Source organism: Cinclus cinclus, chromosome 9 (assembly GCF_963662255.1).
Source record: "Cinclus cinclus chromosome 9, bCinCin1.1, whole genome shotgun sequence".
NCBI classification, from domain to species: domain Eukaryota; kingdom Metazoa; phylum Chordata; class Aves; order Passeriformes; family Cinclidae; genus Cinclus; species Cinclus cinclus.
In genome coordinates this window covers 17,778,806-17,800,540 of record NC_085054.1, presented here as the reverse complement: position 1 = coordinate 17,800,540, position 21,735 = coordinate 17,778,806, and the positions used below count along the sequence as shown (strand labels likewise).

At 46.4% G+C, this 21,735-nt stretch overlaps 1 protein-coding gene across 1 annotated transcript in view; it reads right to left on the bottom strand.

The window, feature by feature from the left end:
• Positions 1-630: 630 nt before the first annotated feature.
• The window catches only part of GLI2 (GLI family zinc finger 2), a 138,278-nt gene continuing 117,173 nt past the window's right edge, over positions 631-21,735 (bottom strand). Inside the window, exons 8-13 of the mRNA XM_062498102.1 lie at positions 19,527-19,658; positions 15,826-15,975; positions 12,035-12,199; positions 7,345-7,626; positions 4,000-4,336; positions 631-2,987 (exon numbers count right to left, since the gene is read on the bottom strand). Coding sequence (XP_062354086.1) covers positions 631-2,987; positions 4,000-4,336; positions 7,345-7,626; positions 12,035-12,199; positions 15,826-15,975; positions 19,527-19,658 — 3,423 coding nt within the window. The remainder of the gene's footprint in view (positions 2,988-3,999; positions 4,337-7,344; positions 7,627-12,034; positions 12,200-15,825; positions 15,976-19,526; positions 19,659-21,735) is intronic.

Here is a 21,735-nt window from a genome sequence, read left to right as displayed (position 1 = left end):
CTATATTTGATTTTTAAAGGAAGAGAGGCCTTGGCTACTTAACAAGAAAGCATGGTAAGGCACTTTGCTGAGAAGCCGTTTGGAAACGTTGCTCTTTGCAAGGTACAAAGGTATTTATGGTATAAAACAATACTGCTGGCAGAGGGCTTGTTTAGAGACATAACTAAACCCTACTTTTCATCAGAGCAGAATACATAGTATGGCTTTTATTCTAACCAAAACTGCATCCTCCCATTTCTTTTTTGGATGGGTTGGAAACGGAATTTTTTTGTAAATTTAACTAAAAGAAAATGATGGGGAGTGCTATTTACAGGGCTTCCCGGAAGGGAGGGTTTCATCTCTAACCACCCTCATGCTGTCTCCTAGCTTGGTGGTGATACTGTTCAGTGCTCCGGGAAACCAAGCCAAAAAATAATACTAGAGGTGCACCCTTGTGGTACTGAACTGCCTGCATATAGTTTACATAATTCTGTACACAGACTTTTAAAAATTTTCATTATGAAATCTTTTAATGTATTTAACACTTATAAAAACCCTACTCTATTGAAACAGATTATTTTTGAAAAGCACATTCATACAACTGCTTCATGCAGAGCCCCTTGGATAGCACCAAGGCCTTGTGCTTTACCATTACGACATCATGTTTAGAAATTTACTCTCTTCTGCCAGCGTGGTTAGCATGGAGCTCATATCACCTATTGCCATATTGCTTATCCCCGCAGGTATGGTGGGCAGTGTCAGAGAGTTTCGTGGAGTTGTCAGGCGAGAGGAGTTCTGGGAGAGGTTCTGCAGGATGCTGGGGCTCAGGGTTCCTGACATCAGGCTCGAATGGTCCCCGTCATCCATGATAGCATCAAAATCTATCTGGGGTGGCTCAAGACCTTGAGAGTCCACTGTGCTGGACACCTGGTTTGTTCCTGGGGAAGGCAGAGTGGCTGGCTTGCTGTTTTGTGCGCACTGCTGCTGCCTGACCCGACAGTCCGCGTGGTTATCGAAGCCGTTGTTCTGTTCATACATGTGGATTTGGCCGTAATAGTACATCAAGTTGTTGTCCCTCGTGCCGTCTGCGCACTGCTGGGCTGGTGCCAGCAACATGTCGCTGGTTCTTTTATGCATGGCCTCCGTCGTCTCCTGGCCAGGGCTGATGGTGTTGGTAGGATGGGGAGTTCTCATGTAGCCCAGCTGGTGGGTGGTGCGGACCCCTCGGGGTCTGCTGCCCGGGTTTGGCTCCGGTGGAGGACGAGGCTGGATGATGCCAGGCGGATAGGCCTGTGCAGCTGAACTCATCACGCTCTGCTGAGGCTCAAAACTGGGCTGATTGGAGGTCATGATGGGCTGAGGAAAGGTCTCCTGAGCCACAGGGAAGTTCAGGTGGCTTGACTGAGATGAGTAGTTCTGCTGACTTGGTTCATGCATGACCTGTCCTAGCACTGTGTGCTCACTGTTGCTCCTGACCATCAAGGAAGGGTCAGTCACCATGTCCATCTGCTGAGGGTGCAGGTGGGGTCCAGACTTTGCTGCCATGTTGCTACAATTAGGAGAGATCTGATTTGGGTTGCCACTGATTGCACTGGGGCTCAGCATCTGATGTGATTGGTTATACCCTGTGTGCAAGCCCATATCGGGGTTCATGCTGGGACCTAGGCTCATGGGCTGCTGCCGCAGCTGCATGCAGTTTAGCCTCTGCCCGTCCATGCCCATGTTTCTCTGCATAAAACTCTGCTGTGTTGCATTCATGCTGTTGTCTGGCAGCTGCAGCTGCTGCTGGTTGTAGTTCTGGTACTGACCAAAGTTCTGCTTCTGCTGGACCACTGCTAAGTTCCCTTGTGAAAACTGCTGCTTCGACTGACTGGACATGATATCAACTGTGCCCGAGCTGACTTCATTCCACTGGACAGGCATGTTATTTTTATTCATGTCTGAAGGAGTATCAAAACTCATGGAACACTCTGACATCATGGGTCCCAAGTGGCTCATGCTTGTCTCAGCCACCGCCATCCTCCGCTGGCTGGGCAAGGCTGGAGGCTGCAGCTTCCCACTTCCTTGGAAGCTCTGCATCTCATTGCTGTACCCCATGGAAGTGCTCTCAGCCACTGTCCCATTGCTCTGTGATTTGATGTACTGTACCACATCATCTGGCAGCATAATGTCGTCATCTCCAATGGCTGCATCTGTCTCCCCAGACATGGCTTCCATGGTGATGTTTTCACTGATGCTCAGTGGTCGGGGCGAGTAGGTGTGCCGGGGCAGGTTCCCGTCTGAGCGCCCATAGCTCTGGAGACCAAAATTCCTCCTGTCTGTGGGGTGTGAAGGATGGAAGGGGTTCACACTGTTGGTGCTGTTGAAGCGGTGAACTCGTGGGAGAGCCGGAGTGTCACCGGGAGGTCTCCTCACGGGGTCGCTTGCCCGTCTTGTGCAGTTGCCCTGCACCTCATGGGGAAATGCTGGAGCTGATGGGTAGCCATAGGTGTTACCATCGCTGCAACGCCTGGGGCCTGGTGGGACGCGGATGGAGGGTAAGGTGGGGTCTGGTCCATCCATAAGGGAGATCCTGTTCTTCAGGGTCATCCTCTCCATGTTTGGCAGGGGAGTCGGAGGAGGGCCCCCTGTGGCAGCAGCGTACTTGGCTTTCAGCCTGTAGTGCTGAGCTGGTGTGAGGTTCAGCAGACCTGGCATCCCACTGCACTGGCTCGCCTCGCTCGACCGGCGGGAGGCATCGGTGGAAATCGGGTCGTAGGAGTCAGCAGAGCTTGTGTTATTGGGGCGGTGCCCAAGGTGCGAAGCCTCACTGGAACGGCGGCTGGAGAAGTACGGGGAGATCCCTGAGGACCTGCGGCTGACAGTGTAGGCAGAGCTGACGGTGCTTGTTGTACTGTCACGGCGCTCGTTGAGTTGGTTCAGCATTGTAACCTCGTTGACAGACAGCTCCATTATTCTGGGGTTAGGCAGTATAGCAGAAGAACCACCACTGTTTTCTAGAACAGAGCCTGAAAGAAAGGTTGCAGGAAAGGAAAAGGTTTGATTAGCTGAGAAATTTCACTTTGTAGTGTTCTAGGTGCCAGAATACAGACCCACAAATCCACCCCCAAATATTTCATGGCAGTGGTGGTGAGTTTCATGTGCTGCTAGTGAATTCCAAGTTTCATTATTAGCTCTATGTTCATACAAAGGGAGCAAGAAGTCTGAGGAGAGATGTTAAGAAGTCCCTGTTGCAGAGTGTAACAAGTATGCCCCTTATACTCAGCTTCTGAGGAAATGTCTCCATGTGGGCTTCCCTCAGTAGGAAAAAGGTAGGACTTTTCACACTGTAGGTGTGAACACTGCCTCAGAGACAGCACATAGCTACAACAACAGCTACTCTCTGGCAGTCAGGGAGAGCAGGCCGAGAGCCCAAAGGTTGACAAGTTCTGAGAGCTAGTATAACCCAGGCACTATGCCTTTGGATTTCTTGGCCAAGTTAGAGGATCTTTAGAAGGTTCAAAAAGATGCTTTTACGAGGAATTACCAGCCAGTGGGAAATGAATATATGAAGCTGGACGCAATAGCCAGGAGCTTCTGAGTGACAGAAGGTCTGTCAGTGCAAGATTATGGAGGGAGGTCTTGTCTGGATTGCTGCTGTGCTCCAGTGGTCTCCCAGGAAGCACATTAGCCCTTGGGGAACTGTTACTGCTGGAATAAGTGCAAGCAGTCTTGTGGCTGTAAGTGGGACAATGAAGACAGCTGTGTCTGGGCTCTGGGCAAGCTCAGAAAGAAGGACACCAACACCTCTGTCTCCCTTCATAGGTCTGCAGAACTGAGCACCTGGGTTTTTCTTGCACATCACCAGATGGCTGTGTTTACACCCAAGCTGTCCATTTTACCTGACATCTTTATCTATCAAAGCATGACTCAGAGGCAGTAAGAAATGACCCTCATTCCTCCAGGGCAGACTCTTGGTTATGAAACCAGACTCAAACTCTGGAAAGTTCCTACAGGATATGGTCCATGCCCAAGGCTTACCATTTCCTGAAATGGGAGGCAGCTTGGTGTTTCTGGCTTGTGGAGCTGGGCTCACCCATGAGCAGGAATCCTTAACTGTCTTGAGTTTCTCTTTCTTGAGCTGTTCAAGTCGTTGCATCGTCGTCATGTGTTTCCTTAGCTGCAGGCTGACTGCCGAGTTACCAGATGAGACTGTTGAGTCCACAACAGGAGCGTTGTCATCCAACGCTGTCAGATCTCCCAGACTTCCCCCGCTGTGCATGTTCATTTCTACTCCACTGTCATTGTTGTTGGTGCTGCCAAGGGGTGATGGCTCACTGCTGCATGACGACTGGCCACCAGGACTGGACTGACACATCTTGGGGAGGGAAAAGAGGAAAAAGAGTTGTGCAGGTGAAAACATGGATGGAAAGAGATCAGGATCCCAACATTCCCAGTGTTAGTCTTAGAGGCTAGGAAAGCTCCTATCCTAGGCTCTCCCCTGTCTTTACCCCTCCCTGATGCAGGATCTCAGCTCTTCTAAAAGGCAGGTGCCTCTTTCCTGTGAGAGGAGGATGGGACAGCATCCTACAGCTGGAAAAACCATGGTGATTCAACTGCAAGATGGTGAGAAACCAAATGCCCTTCCTTCAAAAGAAGGACAGATGTTTTTCGAAGAAAAGCAGCACGTCACCTGGTTGTGCAAGGTATATTGCAGCAAGCACTGCCTTATCTAACATGGGATCAAAGCTTAAGTGTTTCAGACACAAGGTATTTCTGTCTTTAAAATACCCTAACATATAATTAGGTTAGCTGACAAACTTCCCCGCCAGATAAAAACCTGGTTCACTGTTTGCAAACTCCCACTTGCAGTTAAGGCAGGTAAGTACCACAAATATTTATTTTATTTACATTAGGAATGTCAACTACTCACATTGAGTAGTTTATTTGCAGCAGACACTAAATGGTCTGAACTTGCTCTGCTGCTGCTACCAAACAGGATGCCTGACTTTGCTGTTCCAGGCCCATGATCCAGAAAAAAATGGGAGTGCTGAAAAGGCAAAGTACTCTGCCCTGGGCCAAGGTGGGAATGCAGAGTGCTGCAGTGTTTTTACTTTACTCCATAGCAGCCCCCCATGGGCAGAGTTGACTGGCTTTGATTGCCCTTCAGTCCAGATGATAGAGATTGCAATGCCAAGATTTAATGGAAAGGTTTTGATGCTGGGAGAAAGGTGGCAAAGGGAATACTTGGGCACTGCATTCTCCCCCTTTCTGCACTCAAGTAAATTTCTCCTGTCCCTCCCCACTGCCCCAAATACTTCCACTTCCACCCTGTGAGGGTTAAATGGAGAGAGAGAGATCTCCAGGAGACATGCTTTATACAGATATTTTAATACAAAGGATTTCTTTGCTCACCTTAGTACCGACTGTCCTTAGGAAGGTAGAGTAAGGAGGGGTAAGTGGGAATAAAGAACAGGTTGTTAGGACAAAGACAGCATTAACAAAAAAGACCAGGTTAGTAAAAGGAGGAAGAGGGGAATGCAGAATACAGCACAAATTACCAACATATCTCCCACTCCCATACTTCCCTCTTCAGGGGCACAAGGAAAAGCTCCTAGGAGAGACTTTCTACCTGTTTCCATGGGTTTGGGGTGACACATAAATATGGGTCAAAACAAGGAGCCTGGGAATGATGGGAACCAGTGAGGCATCTCACCCCTCCCACCACCCCAATGTTAACCATGAAACAGGACTTGGATGTGGACCCACCAGATGAGATGCCACCTGTTAGATGAGCAAAGTGAAGTACGCAGTGCTAGAGAGGGACAGTGAGGAGAAACACATGACCCAGGGCCCTGCTACCAGTGAGATGACTTGGCTGGAACCCTGGAGCACAGAGTGGTAGGAAAACAAGCCCATACCTTCAGGAGAACCAGGGTGGGGAGCTGTAATTGTGGCAGTGTTTTCACAGGAAAAAACCAATAAAACACACGGAGGAAGAATACTGGAGAAAGGTCATTCTGTCCAGTGGTTCTTAAACTCGGCTTTTGTAACACAGTACAGAACCTCATCACAGGAAACTGTTTCTTTAGTCACTTAGAGACATTTCTGGATATGTAAACACCAAATTTTTTCCTAACTGAAACATGCTGCTCATTAGTAATTTGTCCAACAACACATCCCCTAACCCTTCTGAGAAAATCTTTGTAGCTCCAGAGCATTTTTTTCACACAAATAACAATCTTTTAACCTGGATTCAAATCAAGAAAACATGTATTTTGGAGCTCAAAGTCCTTTCAGCTCAAGTGGGAAGTCTGGGGACTATATGAACACTCCTTTGCAGGTGAAGGTCTTTTCTTCAGCCCATACCCTGTCCCACTCGGAGTTGGTGCAGCAGATGAGAACTTTGGGTACAAAAGTGAAAAGAAACATCAAAAGGCTTAAGTGATTTGTGTGTTGCAAGGCTCCATCTCCTCCTCCATCCTAGATGGGGAGCAAGAGGTTTGATGTGTTTGAAACCACCACTATACACAGCTCCTTAGTACCAGTGACCACACTACTGCCAACTGTGGAGCTGCTGTAATGGACAGAAAGATGATAAATGGTCTTTGCTTCAAGTGCTGGAGCTGTAAAGCCTGATCATGGTTGAGTGACAGTCTGTACTCTGTGGGGCACAGCCTTGGTCCCACGTTTATTCTTAATTTCACTCCCCTGCCCCATCATCTTGCTATAATTTTCTATGGCAGCTGGTAGTCATGTATTGAATTTCTGTATTCCTGAGTTATCTGCTCTAGCCAACCTTGACTGATCAGGGAGGGGGTGGGACTGGATGATCTCAAGAGGTTCCAGTGATTTTGTGCTTCTGTGTACAGTGGACAGGATCAAGGAATTGAACTTGCTTAAAGACACTCAACAAAAATAAAACAGCTAGTTTTATCCCCACTGTCTTCATCAAACAGCAGCAGACTATAAAGACAAGGAGTGAAGGGTGCAGGGAGGAGGAGAAAAGGGACTGTTTAAGCCAGACCTTTGTTTCAAGAAGCGTTCACCACCCTGCACCCTTCCTCAATTTAAACTGGTGAGGTAGGTAAAGCTCATTTGACCACAACACTCTTGGGTTTTACCCACTTTCAGAGCACAGGAATGCCAAGCTCAGCAAAGGGCATCACATGGCACCCGTGACTACAAGGGCAGGAATTTATGACACTGGGTAGGAAGGTACAAAATGTACTGGACTGTGCCCAGACCAGCAGTTTCACTTCTGGACTTGAACTCTAAGGGTGAAGGGCACCTGCCCAGAGACATAAATGGAATACAAAAACTACATGCCACTGCATCAGAGAGGTCAGGAACCACGTCATTTCTGCCAAAAGCAACTGCTCTTACCACAGAATTCTCTGTTTTTATTGTTTTGACTTGTAAGCAATCCTCCATGCTCCTCGTGGTGCTGTTAGCCTCGGGGCTCTCCTCTGACACCTTGCTGCTCTGCTTGGCGCTCGCCTCATTGTCCCCATTCTCCTTGAGTGGAGGTGGCCTTGGGTGAACATCATTGCGCTGCTTCTTCGTGACGTGAGCATCAGGCCCGTGCACTGTCTTGACGTGTTTCCTGAGGGAACTGGGGTCCGTGTACCGCTTCGTGCAGCCAGGGATTTTACAGACGTATGGTTTCTGGCAACACAAGCAAATCTGGGGTTATATTTAGAGTAAGCCGAAATATTCCAGGTACAGTGTATGGGCCAAGAAAATACAATGAGCATAGCAGCAGACAGCAGCAAAATGTGGAGCATCTGCTCCACAGGACTCTGTAAGACTGAGATATGGAAGATGTGATATATGGGCTGCTGCTGATCCACACAGACTTGGCTGGTCATTTCATGTTGGCTAAACTTCTTGTTTTCAGTTTCTGGATCAAAAGACAGCTAAGAATTCATGAAATATTTTCCTAGTATTACTTTCCCATGTATGTATTTGCTCGGGTGGCCACAGGAATGTTTCCTGATTAAGGATGGGAGGGACGTGATGTAGCGGACTGGGCATAACACATTCGCTCTTGCTAAGGTGGGGTCTACACCAAGAAAATGTCTGAAACCTTCTGGCTGATGGAAGTCCAGTGAATTCAAGCCAGACTGGGTTCACCCTACTCAATCTATCATACCACTCCAGCACCTGTCACCTTGAAATCTGCTATTGTGCAAAACAAACCACAGGCATGCAATGTTTTTTTCAGACGACAGCAGTCTATCCTGAATTCATGAATCATTGATTGCCACAGGAAAACAAGGCTGAAGCCATGCTTCTGAAAACAGAAGTCAGCAAACAGATACTTTTATTCTTTTAACTTTTTTATTTTATTGAGTCTCCAATTCCAAAGTGTATTAGCACTGCAGTTGTTTGAGCTGGTACTGCTGCGCTGGAAGCTCCCTTCCTGCTTTTGGCCTCACAACTACTCTATGTATTTTTCTGCCAATGCACTAGGATAGATCCATGAGAAAAAACAGACAGATGTTATTCGAAGGCTACCCAAAATGACCATTCCTAATAGTTTTTTATAAAACTGTTAATGTAATTTTGTCCAGGAACTTAAGTGAGAAAATACAAAAGAGTACATATTCTTTGCAGAAAGCCAGCATCATCACATGAAAAACACTGGAAGCATGCTTTGTATTCAAAAGCATGCTTCCTGACTGATCTTGGCACATCACTTAAACCAGCTAAATCCATGTAACACCCCACTGAGGTAAATATTTAATATATTTTAAAGCTGGGTAAACCAAAGTACAAAAATTAAAATAGTTTGTTTAAAAATATCATTCAACTTTTAGGACTAGCATTATAGAAATATTATTACTGCTATTAAGCCTTATTACAAGTAACAGCACATATGCCCACCGTATGTGCTGAAAAAATCCTATATATGAGCAGCTCAAAGATTTTTTTATAAATATGCTTTAGGCTCAACAGTTCTGATTTTTCAGACCCACCCCAGCAATAAGGGTAACATGATCACTGTTGCTTGGACAGCAGACACTCCACCTAAGGGGATTTAATCATCCTCTTCATCAGGCCATACCCCTTGCAACTGAGCTGAACACAGCTGCTGCTTCATTGGCCTGCCTTCATCTATTCCTGGGTTATTCAGATTCTGACATCTAGTGACATCTTCATCCTAGTGAAGTCAAAGTTTAGATATCTCAGATGCCTCCCTCCTACTCTCATGCACATGCAGGGTAATACTCCTTAGGGTGGGAGAACTGGAGAGCTCTCCATGCACTAAGCAGAACTGGATTTATGTGTTTTGCCCCTGTTCAACTGAAGTTGCTGAAAATGTCACTCTGAGTCTTTAGCTGGCCATGAACTCATGCCACTCCTCTGTGTGTGCCCTGGAGAGTGGTCACAGGATGAGAGCCCTTTTTCCAGGTGTAACTTTGAAGGTATTCCCTGAAGGGATTCAAACAGTCACTGAAAGTTTAAAATGGAATTGTGTGTATGACATTTCAAGAATCAAACCAAAGCCAGTGTGGTAACATATCCCCAGCCTTGAACTTCAGCATGTTTGGACCCTACACCTACATCCTGTCACACAATAATAGTGACAAATACAGGGAACCTGGAACTTCTCCCCTAGAGGAGACTTGGATGACTAACTCTGAAACTGGTGTATTCCAAGTAAACACTGCAAGCAGAGGAAAATATTTAGAAGGTAGCTAAGAACCACAATAGAGTTACCAATGGGTAATGGGAAAAATTCACAGCCACAAACTTCTGCTTTGCATTTGTGTGGGTTTCTGAGCCAAGGTCTCAGTACAGTTTGCTAAGCCAGTGCTCATGGCCACAGCTGGATGCAGGACCCTTGCCTGGGCCTGCTGCCCACTGTGATGAACTTTGCTGTGAGGGACACCATCTGTTGTAAACGATGTGTTATATGATCCTCAAAAAGAGGGTGTCAAAAATACGGCTCAGATAGAGCGTACAGATCTCCCACAAGTCTTGGGGTGTGTCTGTACTGCATCAAGGAGGGTTGAACAGCAGTTCAGGAGTGAGCATGACTGTCAAATGTAAGATTATTTGGATAGTGGCAGTGCCTTGTAGTTCCTGTAGCAAGGCCAACTGAACTGGTACAGATCCTCCACTAGTGGCTCTGTTGTTCCTACACCAGAGAAGGGGCTGGTGTCCTTCAGGGGAAGCAACTGCAGAGGATAAAATCCCTCTCTGTTATCTGACTCTTTGATTTATTTGTGATGTTTGAAAGCACCTTGTGCCAAGTGTCAGCATATTTAGATCAGGGTCCACAAGAGACATGGAGTTGGATGCTCCTGCCCTACAGCCTCACCTTCTTGCACAAGAGGAACCCAAATGAGCTGACTTTCAAGTGTGTTCGAGCTCTGCTCATATGAAGTGAAGAGTTATCCCAGATCCAATGCAGCTCCTGATCTGGATCACTTGGGAATCTGAACCCATTGGAGAAATTACATTTACTAACACATTCAAAATGAAAATTCCATATGGGACATTAATTAACTGGCTCAGATGGGAAACTGCCCTGCCTAGCAAAGCTCCTGATCTGAGCTCCAGTGATCTTCGCGCAAAAAAGTCGCTCATGCCTTGTCAGTGTGCACAGACCGGGCTGAGTGAGTCTGTATCCACCACTGAAAGCTGTACTGGCAGTCTTGATCCATTCACTTGAGAATCCTCAGGAATCCAACAGAAATGCAAATTTCCTTTAAAACAGGAAAAAGTGTTGCAAAACTGTAAATCTTCAGTGGCTGGATTGATTTATTCAGCTTATAAGTGAGAATACAGAGTGGCTTAACACTGCCAAATTAAGAGGTGGAAATATCAACAATGAAAGGGACACTGGATCCAGCACTGGAGGAAGGCAGAAAAAGCATCCAGGGCAATTTCCAACACCCAAAATGTGTTGCCTACCTTTCAGGGGAAGAAGCTTTAACATAGAAAAATGATGTAGTCACACTCCACTTACTGAGAATGCAGGATGCTGAGCAGACAAGACGCTGCAACCTATCTTTTTGGTCCCTCCTGGCCTCAAGGTTGGTGTAGCCTTAAAACAACTCCAAACTATCCAGTTTAAGTGTGGATATGGGTTGATTTTTTACCTGCGTCTGGCTGGTGGAGAACAATCCTGGTGTTTGGGTTCGTACCCAAACCAATTCAAACAACACTGGAATCATGGTCATTCATTGGTCCATCTCAGCATCATCTCAGCATGGAAGAGGATTCTAGATTTTGAGTCCTTATTCTGACTCAGTCAGAATCTCTGAAACCTACAGAGCTTTGGTTATCACTGACTGATACTATGCCAGAGATAAAAATACTCCCAACAAGCCCTTTGTAGACACAGCATTGCTTCAAAAGGCTGTCAACCGTGGCAACTGCATTCCATGCTCCAACAGTCTATATTTAACTGTTGCAAATTAGGCTACAGACTGAATTCTTTATGGCTGAAAACACTATTAGAACTTTAGAGTGTTGTTTTTACTTCTCCTGTCAGCTAATTAGTGGTAATATAAATTTCAATCGTCGGCCGTGGTTGATTGCAACAGACCATCACATGCGTTACAATAAAGGCAATTTCCTCTGCTCCCCAACTACTAATAGTGGGTCTTAATTATCCAAGGTTAACAAAGCATTGCATTGTGCTCTATCATTGTACATCAAATGATAGAGGGAGTATTATTTCCAGAGCATCCGGATCCAGGGTAGCTGTTGTATTACTTCAAGTCTGCTCCACAGTAATATTAAACACCACTTGCACAACTGTACTATACTATCTGTGCTATTAAAAATTATAAATTTGGAAAAGGCTCGTTTTAATTTCCAAAGTTGATTGAAAAGTTTGCATACTTTAACATCTGTTTATGATTTCAAACAAGGCTTTCATAAATATAAAGCTAATGTGGTCTGGCTCCCCAGCAACACAAATCCCATTAAAAAATAAGATAAACCTCTCATTACAGTAGGTTTCTTTTTACATGTGTCCAGTGTGTAAAGTGTATGTTTATTGTCAGCAAAATTTTAAAAAAAGCCCTCAGTTGAGCTGTGGTGAGCCCAGGCTTACCTCATTGGAATGTGTCCTGTTCTGGTGCTTGGCTCTGTCCGAGGCATTGGAAAAGGCTTTATTGCAGCCTTCATGCTCACAGACATAAGGTTTTTCTCCAGTGTGGGACCTCAGGTGTGTCTTTAAGTTCTCCAGGCGGGAATAGGCTTTGGAACAACCCTCAAACTAAAATAAAAAAACACATGAGGAATGATTAATTAACCAGAAAAATTTGATTTTCCCCCTGCCTAAACCCTTCTCATCTGTTCCTCATTCTTTCTTTTTTTTCTTCTTTTTAAAGGGCTTGTGTTTTAGGGAACAACATCCACTTTGTTGGGAGAATTTGCCTCCCTAGGCAGGCTGAGAGTTTCAGCAGTGAGTAATATTTGAGGTGCTACTCCTTGTTGGGCACCCACCTGACATTTCAACAAGTGACTCTTTTTTTCCAGCAGGGCTAAACACCCCTCCACTCCTCCCAGGGCTCTCTTAACCCCTCCTGCCACCTCTCTGCATCTAATATGCTCAGAAACAGGGGCCCCCTCCTTCCTGCCTAGGGAACTGACAGCTTCTCCACCGTCTGACCAGCCTTGCAACCTCACTAGTACCAGCACTGGAAAGGGCAGACAGTCCCCTAACACACAAACAGAAATCTAGCAAGCTTTAAAGTGTTCCAAATTACAGCTTGGGTCTACTCTTGGAGGATGCTGTGGTCAGGCTGTCTGACATTACTAGTTTAAAAAACAAGACTCTCAGTTCTGAAGACAGATGGATTTTTGGATGACAAAACAGGCCAGGAACCTTCCTCTTGGAAGGAAACCAGTTGCCCACACAATGAGAAGGAGCAGCCTGGGAGATGTGGTGAGGCTTCAGGTGATGTAAGTTCCGCCACCCTCCATTCTGGCTGGGCTGGAGGCTTCTCCCTGCACCTGCCCTGTCACAGCATGGGAGGATTTCACCTCAAACCAATGAGGCTCTTAAGTGCTCTTTGACAAAACAAGTGGGAGGTTTTAAGAAATGCAAGGCTCCCTTACAAATTCTAGCTAAATGTTGCACTGCCTGTTCAGCTGCGAGTATTGAAAAGCCTAGGCTATACTTCCTATACAAAAAACACTGTTTAAATTTCAACAAACAGCCCCTCCTTCTGTAATGTATGTGTTGTATTTTAGTCACATCACTTAAACATGTCTACAAGTTCAGTCCAGTTGTGACAAGACTTCACATTGCTGTTTGAGTCTTGGCCAGTGAAGAAATTGGATTCACAGCAGGACAGGTCATGCTTTGTGTCTGATTTTCCCATGGGCAGCTGAGTGCTCCTACACGTCCACAGGCCTGGCCAAAGGCACCTGCATTCAATAGCAACAGCACCTGTTGCCTTTTGCTCCACATGCACAGGACCTGCTGGACTGCTAGGGAGGCAAACACGCAGTCCATGAAACCCATGAAGCATGTAGGCACAGGATGATCCCATGCAACTTTACTGTGTTGGAAAAGAAGGATTACTTAAGATCCCCTTTGCCATAGGGATGGTGTGCATAAGGTAAATTTGCTCTGCTCTTGAAATATCCACGTCTCTTCAACAACCAGGAGCATCCTACAAGAGTTGATTTCTTCCACAGCTTTGTCAGGGAGAGACGGATCCAGTTTTTCTTCCTCAGACAACTTTCATTAGCCCATTTGTCCCACAGAACATGCCACAGCTCTGAGGTAGCACAGTATATGTCTTTCTTCTCTTGCCCTGTACAAACAATCCTTTACAATTCAAGTCGCTTACAGTTATTGAAATACATCATTCCTCTTGCTGAAAAACAAAGGGAACTCAGCATGAGACAACTCATGCTTCCATTTTAGTTTTGCTGGATACTGACATAAAAATGCAGTTATTAAGAGCAAAAGTTCTAAGGCCACATTTTCAAATAAGAGCTTCTCAGCAAAGCAGCCTGTGCATGTTCAAAGCAGTTGTTCCCACTCTTACGTGTGGATCTGATTATGCCAGTGGGAGTTCTGGCTGTCATCTGTTGAAATAATCCTTGACCAAACCCCAGGCTGCAATTGGGCTCATCTGTAGCTTTATGTACACCGCAAACTTCTTGTCTGAAACAAATGTTGCTTTGAAAAATCACTGTCAGACTTGGACAAGGAATGCTCTGCCACAGAAGGGCACCGTCTGCAGAGCTGCCATTATCCCAGACAACTGGAAAACAGTGGTTCTCCAGTTTGGGGACAGTTGCTGCAACATATTGTGCATGGAGGGCCTGCAGTTCTCCAGGAGGCAGAGGATGACTTGAGACTCAAACACAGCCTTGTCACTGCTCCCATGTGACAAAACGAAGGCTTGAGAAGGGCAGGATTGTGCAGCAGTGTTTTTTCCTGCTCCACCACAACACTAACGAGGATGCAGCCACTGCTGTTTTTGTCTCCTGAGCCTCTCTGCCTACAAGGGCAGGCTACACTTGCCCTCAGTGCTCACTTCGTATGCACCTACAATCAATATTTCTTGATACTTTTAAGGAAGATTGGTAAAGCACTAGACTGGGCAAAGTGCTTTAGAAGATTAAAACAAAGGACATGGCCCTGTGCCCTGGGGGAGCTTATGTTCTAAATTAAATGAACACAGGCCTGGAAGATTGATAAAGGAGTCATGCAGCAAGCAAATCATACATATCCTAATATCTGTAACCAGGAGTTGGGGAAGAGCCAGGGAGCAAGCAGGACTGGAATTGGCTAAGGGAGCAGAAGAGGAGGAAGATATGGGAGGAGGGCTCAGACATTTGCTGAGCAGGAAAAGACTCATCCCCAAGACTCTGGGGAGAGGAACAGCGTAATGCTGACAGCAGAGGAAGCATGAAATGCCATCAGGAGGAGAAGACAGAGAGCAGAGAATATCAAACGACAGGGATGGACCTTTGGGAGGAATAAGGGCTGGAGGAGATTAGGAGGGAAATTGTGAATACCTCTCCCATCAGCTGACCACACTCATCGAACTCCAAAACTTTGCTTCCCTCTCGCGCCCCACGTCAGGCATCCTTGGCTGCCCCACATCAGCAAGCAGTGTGGTGGGAGGCTCCAAGTGTGAAGGCACATATGGGATTTCGTATCTTGAGGCTAGAGGAGGAGGAGAGCCCAGCACTCCCCTGTGGTCAGTGAGCCTGCAGCCACAGGGCTGAGATACAAAATAGTGCCCCATATGCAGTGTTTAATCCTACACACAGTGCTGCTGGTATGCAGAAGATCTGGGGACTGAGCTCTTCTTGGGGTTTAAGCACCTATGGCTTAACCTCACCTCTGGATCAGGAGAGCAGAGGCAGGAGGTGTTGGCCTAGATTCCCAGGCTAGAAAGGAGAGTATGTACATGGTTGGGTCCCTGGGTGAGAGAATCTTGCAGATCCAGCAGCTGTAATGGGTGATGCCAGGTTAGACACAACCAGGGTTAGGCAGCTCCCCACAGTGGCATTACTGGATTTTTTTCTTCAATGCAGGCAGCTAAATTGGCTGGATTTTCACCTTAAGTGATTTGTCCTGTGTTGCTTTGGATCTCTGTGGTAGATCTGAAACACTTCTTCCCAAGGGAATGTTGTTTTGCCCACTAACACCTCAACCATACTCCTCAACCTCTTGTCCTGTCCCCAGCATCTAACCTGCAAGTAGCTGTTACCCAGACACAGAGGGCTGGACTAGCTCTGAGCTGCTGCCAGCATCTGGCCTGGTAGAGCCCTACCTGAAGCCATGCCCATGACTGCAAACACATTTTTTGGATCACCCCAGCCCAGTCCCACTCTCCAAGTGAGATGCACCATGTGACCCTGCCAGCTCACCGTGCACTTGTGTGGCTTTTCTCCCGTGTGCCTTCTCATGTGCACCACCAACATATACTGAGCCTTGAAGGGCTTCTGCTCCCGTGTGCAGTCCTGCCAGCGGCAGACAAACTCCTTCTTCTCCCCGTGGATGTGATCATTGTTGATGTGCTGGCAGGAGAGAAAGGAAAACCAGGTCACTCCTGGAAGAGCTGATGCCAGTGAATCACACAGAGTGCCCTGAAAGCCAGATGTTCCCTCCCCAATGCTTGTCTGCACCTGCGTGCCAGGTGCACAGGTGACACCAGGGACACGGGACCCAGCACTGTGGTCTGGTGTGTCCTGCAGATAAAGGTGTGCAGCACCCAGCTGCACACTGGGTACAAAACAGGCTAAAAATGGGAGGTTTGCAAAAGCAGTGGGGACCCATGGTGCTGGGGAGAAGCCAGCCCTCTCAGTGTGTCCCCAGCTGCTTGATGGGGGAATGACAGAGTAATTTTTGTTTCTGCTGAACCCTCCTGTGCTGCATTTACACACCTGTGACTCTTTCCTGGAGCACTGCTGGAGGATGGTGGACAGGAGGAGACAAGCCTTGGTCAGGTTAAATAATCTTAAAGGTCTTTTCCAACCTAAATGATCCTATGCTTCTAAGTCCATATGCTGGCCCCATGACATCCACCTGCCTTCCAGAGCTGGTGGCTGGCAGGAAATGACAGCATCTAAGAGCTATGCAGCAGGGAGAGCTCAATTACTGCTAATTACTCTGGCCCATGAAATTCTGTGCTGGAGTGTTGAAAAGCCAGACCCAAAATGGTGCCTTCATCCACTCTGGTAGGGAGAAGTGGGTCGTTTTTTTCCCAGCGCAGGAAAGATGGAGCCCTGCTGAAAATAAACAGAGCCAGAGGCCAGCCCGTCGGCAGCGCCGTTCCCGTGGTGGCCTTGTCTCTCTGAATGGGGTCTCACTGCCAAAAATAATGCCTGTCCTCACTCCTGTGTTTTCAGAAGACATTCACTGACAGGAAATCCTAAAATAAACCACTTTGGTTTTGGGTTTTGGCTTTTTTTGTGCTGAGATTTTTTCCTGCCCCCGCCTTCGTCCCCTGGCCAAGGCCAGGCACACATGTTGCAGCTAGGGATGAGACTCTCTCAGGGCAGTGAGGCAGCACGAGGACACAGAAGTACATCAGCCTTCACAGTCTCAGCTGAATCCAGTCTCAGTGTTCTGTGTGCTGCAGTCCAATCCTGGGGTCAGGGTCCTGCTGCCCAGGGTCCCAGCTCTTCCCAGGGATGAGAGGTGTGTGGGGCTCAGCTGGTCTCTTGGGCACCACATGTAAACACTGAGAGCCAAAACTGTGTCTTGGGAGAACTGGGGGAGCCTGGGTTTGGGAGAGGTTTTGTATGGGTTTAGAGTTCTGCTGCCTGCAGTTCTGGTTTTACAATGTGGCATTGGTGTGAGATTTTAGCTTCAGATGGTGGAAATCTGATGAACCTCCCCAGAGACCCATGGACACGCTAAACCATGTCCAGACCAGACTGGGGAGATATGACTCCAGGCTCTGTTTGTGTGGGAGTCTAACTTGCAACCAAGACTACACGCAGCAATGCTGGGAGTGTGGGAGAGCACAGGCTTACCCTTTTGGTCTTATTTGAGCCAGAGGAAGAACATTTTTGGAAGGGGAACTGTAGACCCCATTCAGGACTATTCATTCCCTGTCTGGGCAACATCTGCTTCCCATCACATGGTGTAGGAGGAGTTGCACAGCTCACCCCACTTCAGCTACAGCTCCTTAGCCCCTACCTGGCTGAAGGTTTTGCTTGGGTTTCTCTCAAATTGAGTGTGACCTTTGAGGTTGGGAGTAGCAGTGGTGCTTGGAAAAATATGTCATCACTCCTGCTGCTCCCTGTTGACATGCACTTCTCCCACAAACACACTGTGTATGGGGAACAGACCCTGCTCACCCAGGTACTTTGTTCTGCACATAAACTAGAGTTTTTCCATGCATGGTGAGATGGCATCTTCTCAGAAGCTGGTCTGCGACACTTGTATTTCATTTGCATGTGTATTTTGGGCATTCCAAATCCACAACCCCATGTTGCTAGTAATGACAGTATAGAAGACTCAATTTTTGTAACCTTCCAAATTTAGGAAAATCTTGGGATATTTCATCCAATGTTTTTCTTTGTTTTTTTTTTTTCTGGAAATAAATTGTGCTGAGTTGCCTGATACTCTGCACTTTGCTCTGGGCAGAGTTAGTTTTTCTTACATCTGAGAGGGAAACACACAAAAACTGCTGAACAAATGTGAGCCCAGCCCATCTGACAGGCATGCTGTGGTTTAACCCCAGAAAAGAAACGCCCCATGGCATGCAATGTGCAACCCATTAAGCACCTTATCACTCAATCAGCTTTGAAAAACGTTTCCAAATCTGTCTGTACTCAAGGACTTGGTGCACTGAACCAGTGGCTTCTGGCAGTGGCGGGCAGGCCCTAGCCTTAGATGGAAGAAGAGCATGTGCCCAAAATTATAACTTAGAGTCAGTCCCTCTGGACAATGTTTGTGTCCAGAACTTGGGAAAATGGTGACTGATGCCTATTCGGGGGCATCTAAAGATATCTAAAATGAAGATATATAAAAAACGGTGAAAGCAGACACAAACCCTCAGGAATGGGGCTACATGTGAGTTGCACATGGGTGGCCCCTGGCAAGCTGGGAACCTGGTTGAGACAAGCAGCAAAAGGCTGAAGGAAAAGGAGAAGGTAGCAGCTCCTGTCGCAAAATGAGTTTAATCCAAAACTCTGCTGCAAGCATCAGGGTTGCTGGGCTGGTGAATTCCCAGCAGATACGGGCTGACTTCAAAGAAATGGGACTCACACCATTGAACCAAAATAAGGACTGTGAGGGTGTTGGATTGGGAGCAAGATGGGGCTTAGACACAGAACATGCCTGATTTCATAGGCACTTCCCTGAGTATGAGCTGACCCTAGAAGCCAGAGGAAACTGAACAGTGGATACCCAGATGAAGCACAGCATACAAAAGGTTCTTGGAATTAATTAGAACTGAAAATCTGATTAATGACTTGATTTGGAGATCCTTCAGAGAGCAGTTTTGACACTGGTTTGGGAATATCACTGTGATTATGGAAGTCCCGTTTCCCAAGTTTTAGAAAATCAACCCACTTTCTGTATTTCAGACACTGGAGCCTATCTCCAAACTCTGAAAGTGCTCTTTTTCTGTGGGAGGGATGAGCTGTGCAGGTCACTGCCTCTAAGTGATATGGCTCTACAGCTCATTAACAGCACTTTAAAAGGCTTTCCCAGCCTGGACTAGGACTGAGGACAGCATGGATGATCCCTGACCCATAGTTGGTGTAGCTGAATATGGCCAGTGAAGAGAGAAGGGCTCAGCCCCCTTCCCCATTTTCTGATCTGGTCTTCTGCACTGAGCCTTCTGTCATTGGGCCATGCACAAGGGAGACTGAAAGTGCAGCCTCAGCAGCTGAGAAGGGAGCAATATCACATAATCTATGAGAGGCTTCTTTCAGCTGAACTCCTCGGGGAGCAGCGACCTGCTTTGGCAGTGTTTACACACCGTATCTCTGATTTGCACCTTTAGTAGCTCCCAGGGTGAGCTCTGCCTGTACAGCAGCTAGTGATAAAAAATGAGGACAAGTGCACAGAAACCCAAATTTATCGCTGGGGTTTCCTCCCAACCATTACTCACATGGACGAGCTGCTCCTGAGTGTCATATTCCTTTGTGCACCCTTCCCAGTGACAGTTAGTCTCATAAATAACCTCAGGCTCCTGTTTACATTCATCCTTATCAAGATCTTCTTTCAGGTCTGTCAGATGCTCCTGCAACACATAACAGTGCATTGTATCAGGTGAACTTCTTTCATCTGAATTCCTCCATCATTCATAGATTACAGGGCAAGTATCAACTGATCACAAAACCATGCTCGTTGTGGCTACATAACATCCATGATTACTGTGAAATAAAGAGCTACAGGGTTTTGGCAGAAGTAGATCAGAGTTGACAAGACATGGAACACCCCAAAGCCACTGCAGAAGCAGTGCCTGGATTCAGCTGGGTTGTGGGCAGTCCCAGGAAAAACTGAAGAAAGAAGAGAACTGGCTTCTGACCTTTGGTTGTGCTCTTTGCTGGAGCAAAACAACTGATCTGGGTGGACTGGAGGAACATGAGCATAAAGAAATCGCAGAGCAGTCAGAGTCCAGAGCCCACACTCACCTGACATGGGCTGTGCAGGGGGTTCCTGTTTTCTGCATCTCTCAGTAGATGAGAAAAGGACAACTAACCCAAAGATTTATGCCTGCAGGATGCTCCTCAGGGACAAAGTAGTGAGGTCTCAAAGTGCTTCTCTGAGAGGGGAATTTGGAAAGCTTAAGCAAGACCCAGTGAAGAGTAAGTTGGAGGACAGAGCTCATGGGACTCTGGACTCATAAATAAGTTACTTTAATGTTGTGAGCACTCTGAGCTCTCTCCTTAACTTCTCTATCTAGCCAGCTCCTCAGTGCTAAAGGAAGCACAGATTTTTGTTATGGCTGCTATGTTTAAAGCATGGACAACTACACAATAGTGTAGCATACAACATTATTAGTATGAATCCAAGCAAGGATGACTATCAGCTCTGCATGCATCAGACACCTGCACTACAGACAAGACCATCAGCACCCAGTATTGGAAATCTAGCAAGACAAAACCCTGCAGGTTTCAACCCCCTTCATTCCTTTTCCTCCCAGATACTACTGTTGCCTAGCACAAAGCATCCTGCCTCCAGGACACTTTCAGACAGGGGCATCTGGAGTGGCTGATCACAGCAGACACTATTCCTCATGATCAGATGCTCCGGTTGGACCCACATGTGTGTAGACACAAACTCTGTCTCTGATCTGCCCAAACAGACCTGTCTGGCTGCCACCTCCTTCTCCACCAGCACCTTCCCAATGCCAACTGGGGAGCTGCATCTATTAATGACTTAATGGCATTATATGGGCTTGGAAAGCGAGACGTTCTGTACTGAAGTTCACCAATTCTCATTAACTAGCTCATGACATACATGCTAGCAGTGACTTTACTATTCAAAAGTTTAGACATGGAGAGGAAGAGATTTGTTTTAATTAGCTCTTATTTAAAAAAAAAAAAAGATATTGCAAAGGTGGCTCTTGGGACAGGCAACTGTAGTTATATACAGAAACACTTCTGAAGATTCAAACCAGAGCAATAGTCTGAGAACGTTCAAACAGCAGCTTATTTTTCCTATTCTTATTTGGTTGAGCTGTAAACATTTTTTTTTAATGTTTGTCTCTGTGCAAAGTGCAGTGCCCAGACAATTGTAATTTTCTACTAAAATCTTATTTTGCCAAAATTTTTATACTTTCTGTTGGAAAAGTGGAATTGTAACAATTTCATTTGTTGAAAAGGATTGACTTATTTCATTTCTAGCTAGTTCTATGCTAGTCTAAATCTGTCCTGGAGCTCTCTTGTGGCACTGCAGAAATTCAGTAACTCAGGTCCCTCTTCCCTGGTACATCACTGTGTCCCACAAATCTTGTCTGATTACATTTTTCACAGCACAAACCCTCGTGGGAGATATTGTCTGGCCAAGGATTGCAAACACCCAAACCACAACTTGCTTGAGGTGTTTCAGATGCATCATTTCCAAAACAAAACGTACATGTTTTTTGGGGATAGATGAACTTCATAGTCAGCAAAAAATGGATCAGTCAATTACTAACTGACTGTAACACAACTTTTCAGCACAGTCTCCCACAGAAAAGGAATTTCTAAAGTTAATTAATTCTTCTTGCTTAGACCAAAGGAGACACCCGCTACATTCATATATATACCCGCATACATTTTTAATCTGTTCTCCTTCCCCAAAATGGGCTGTCTTTTACATGGTGCCTTCTA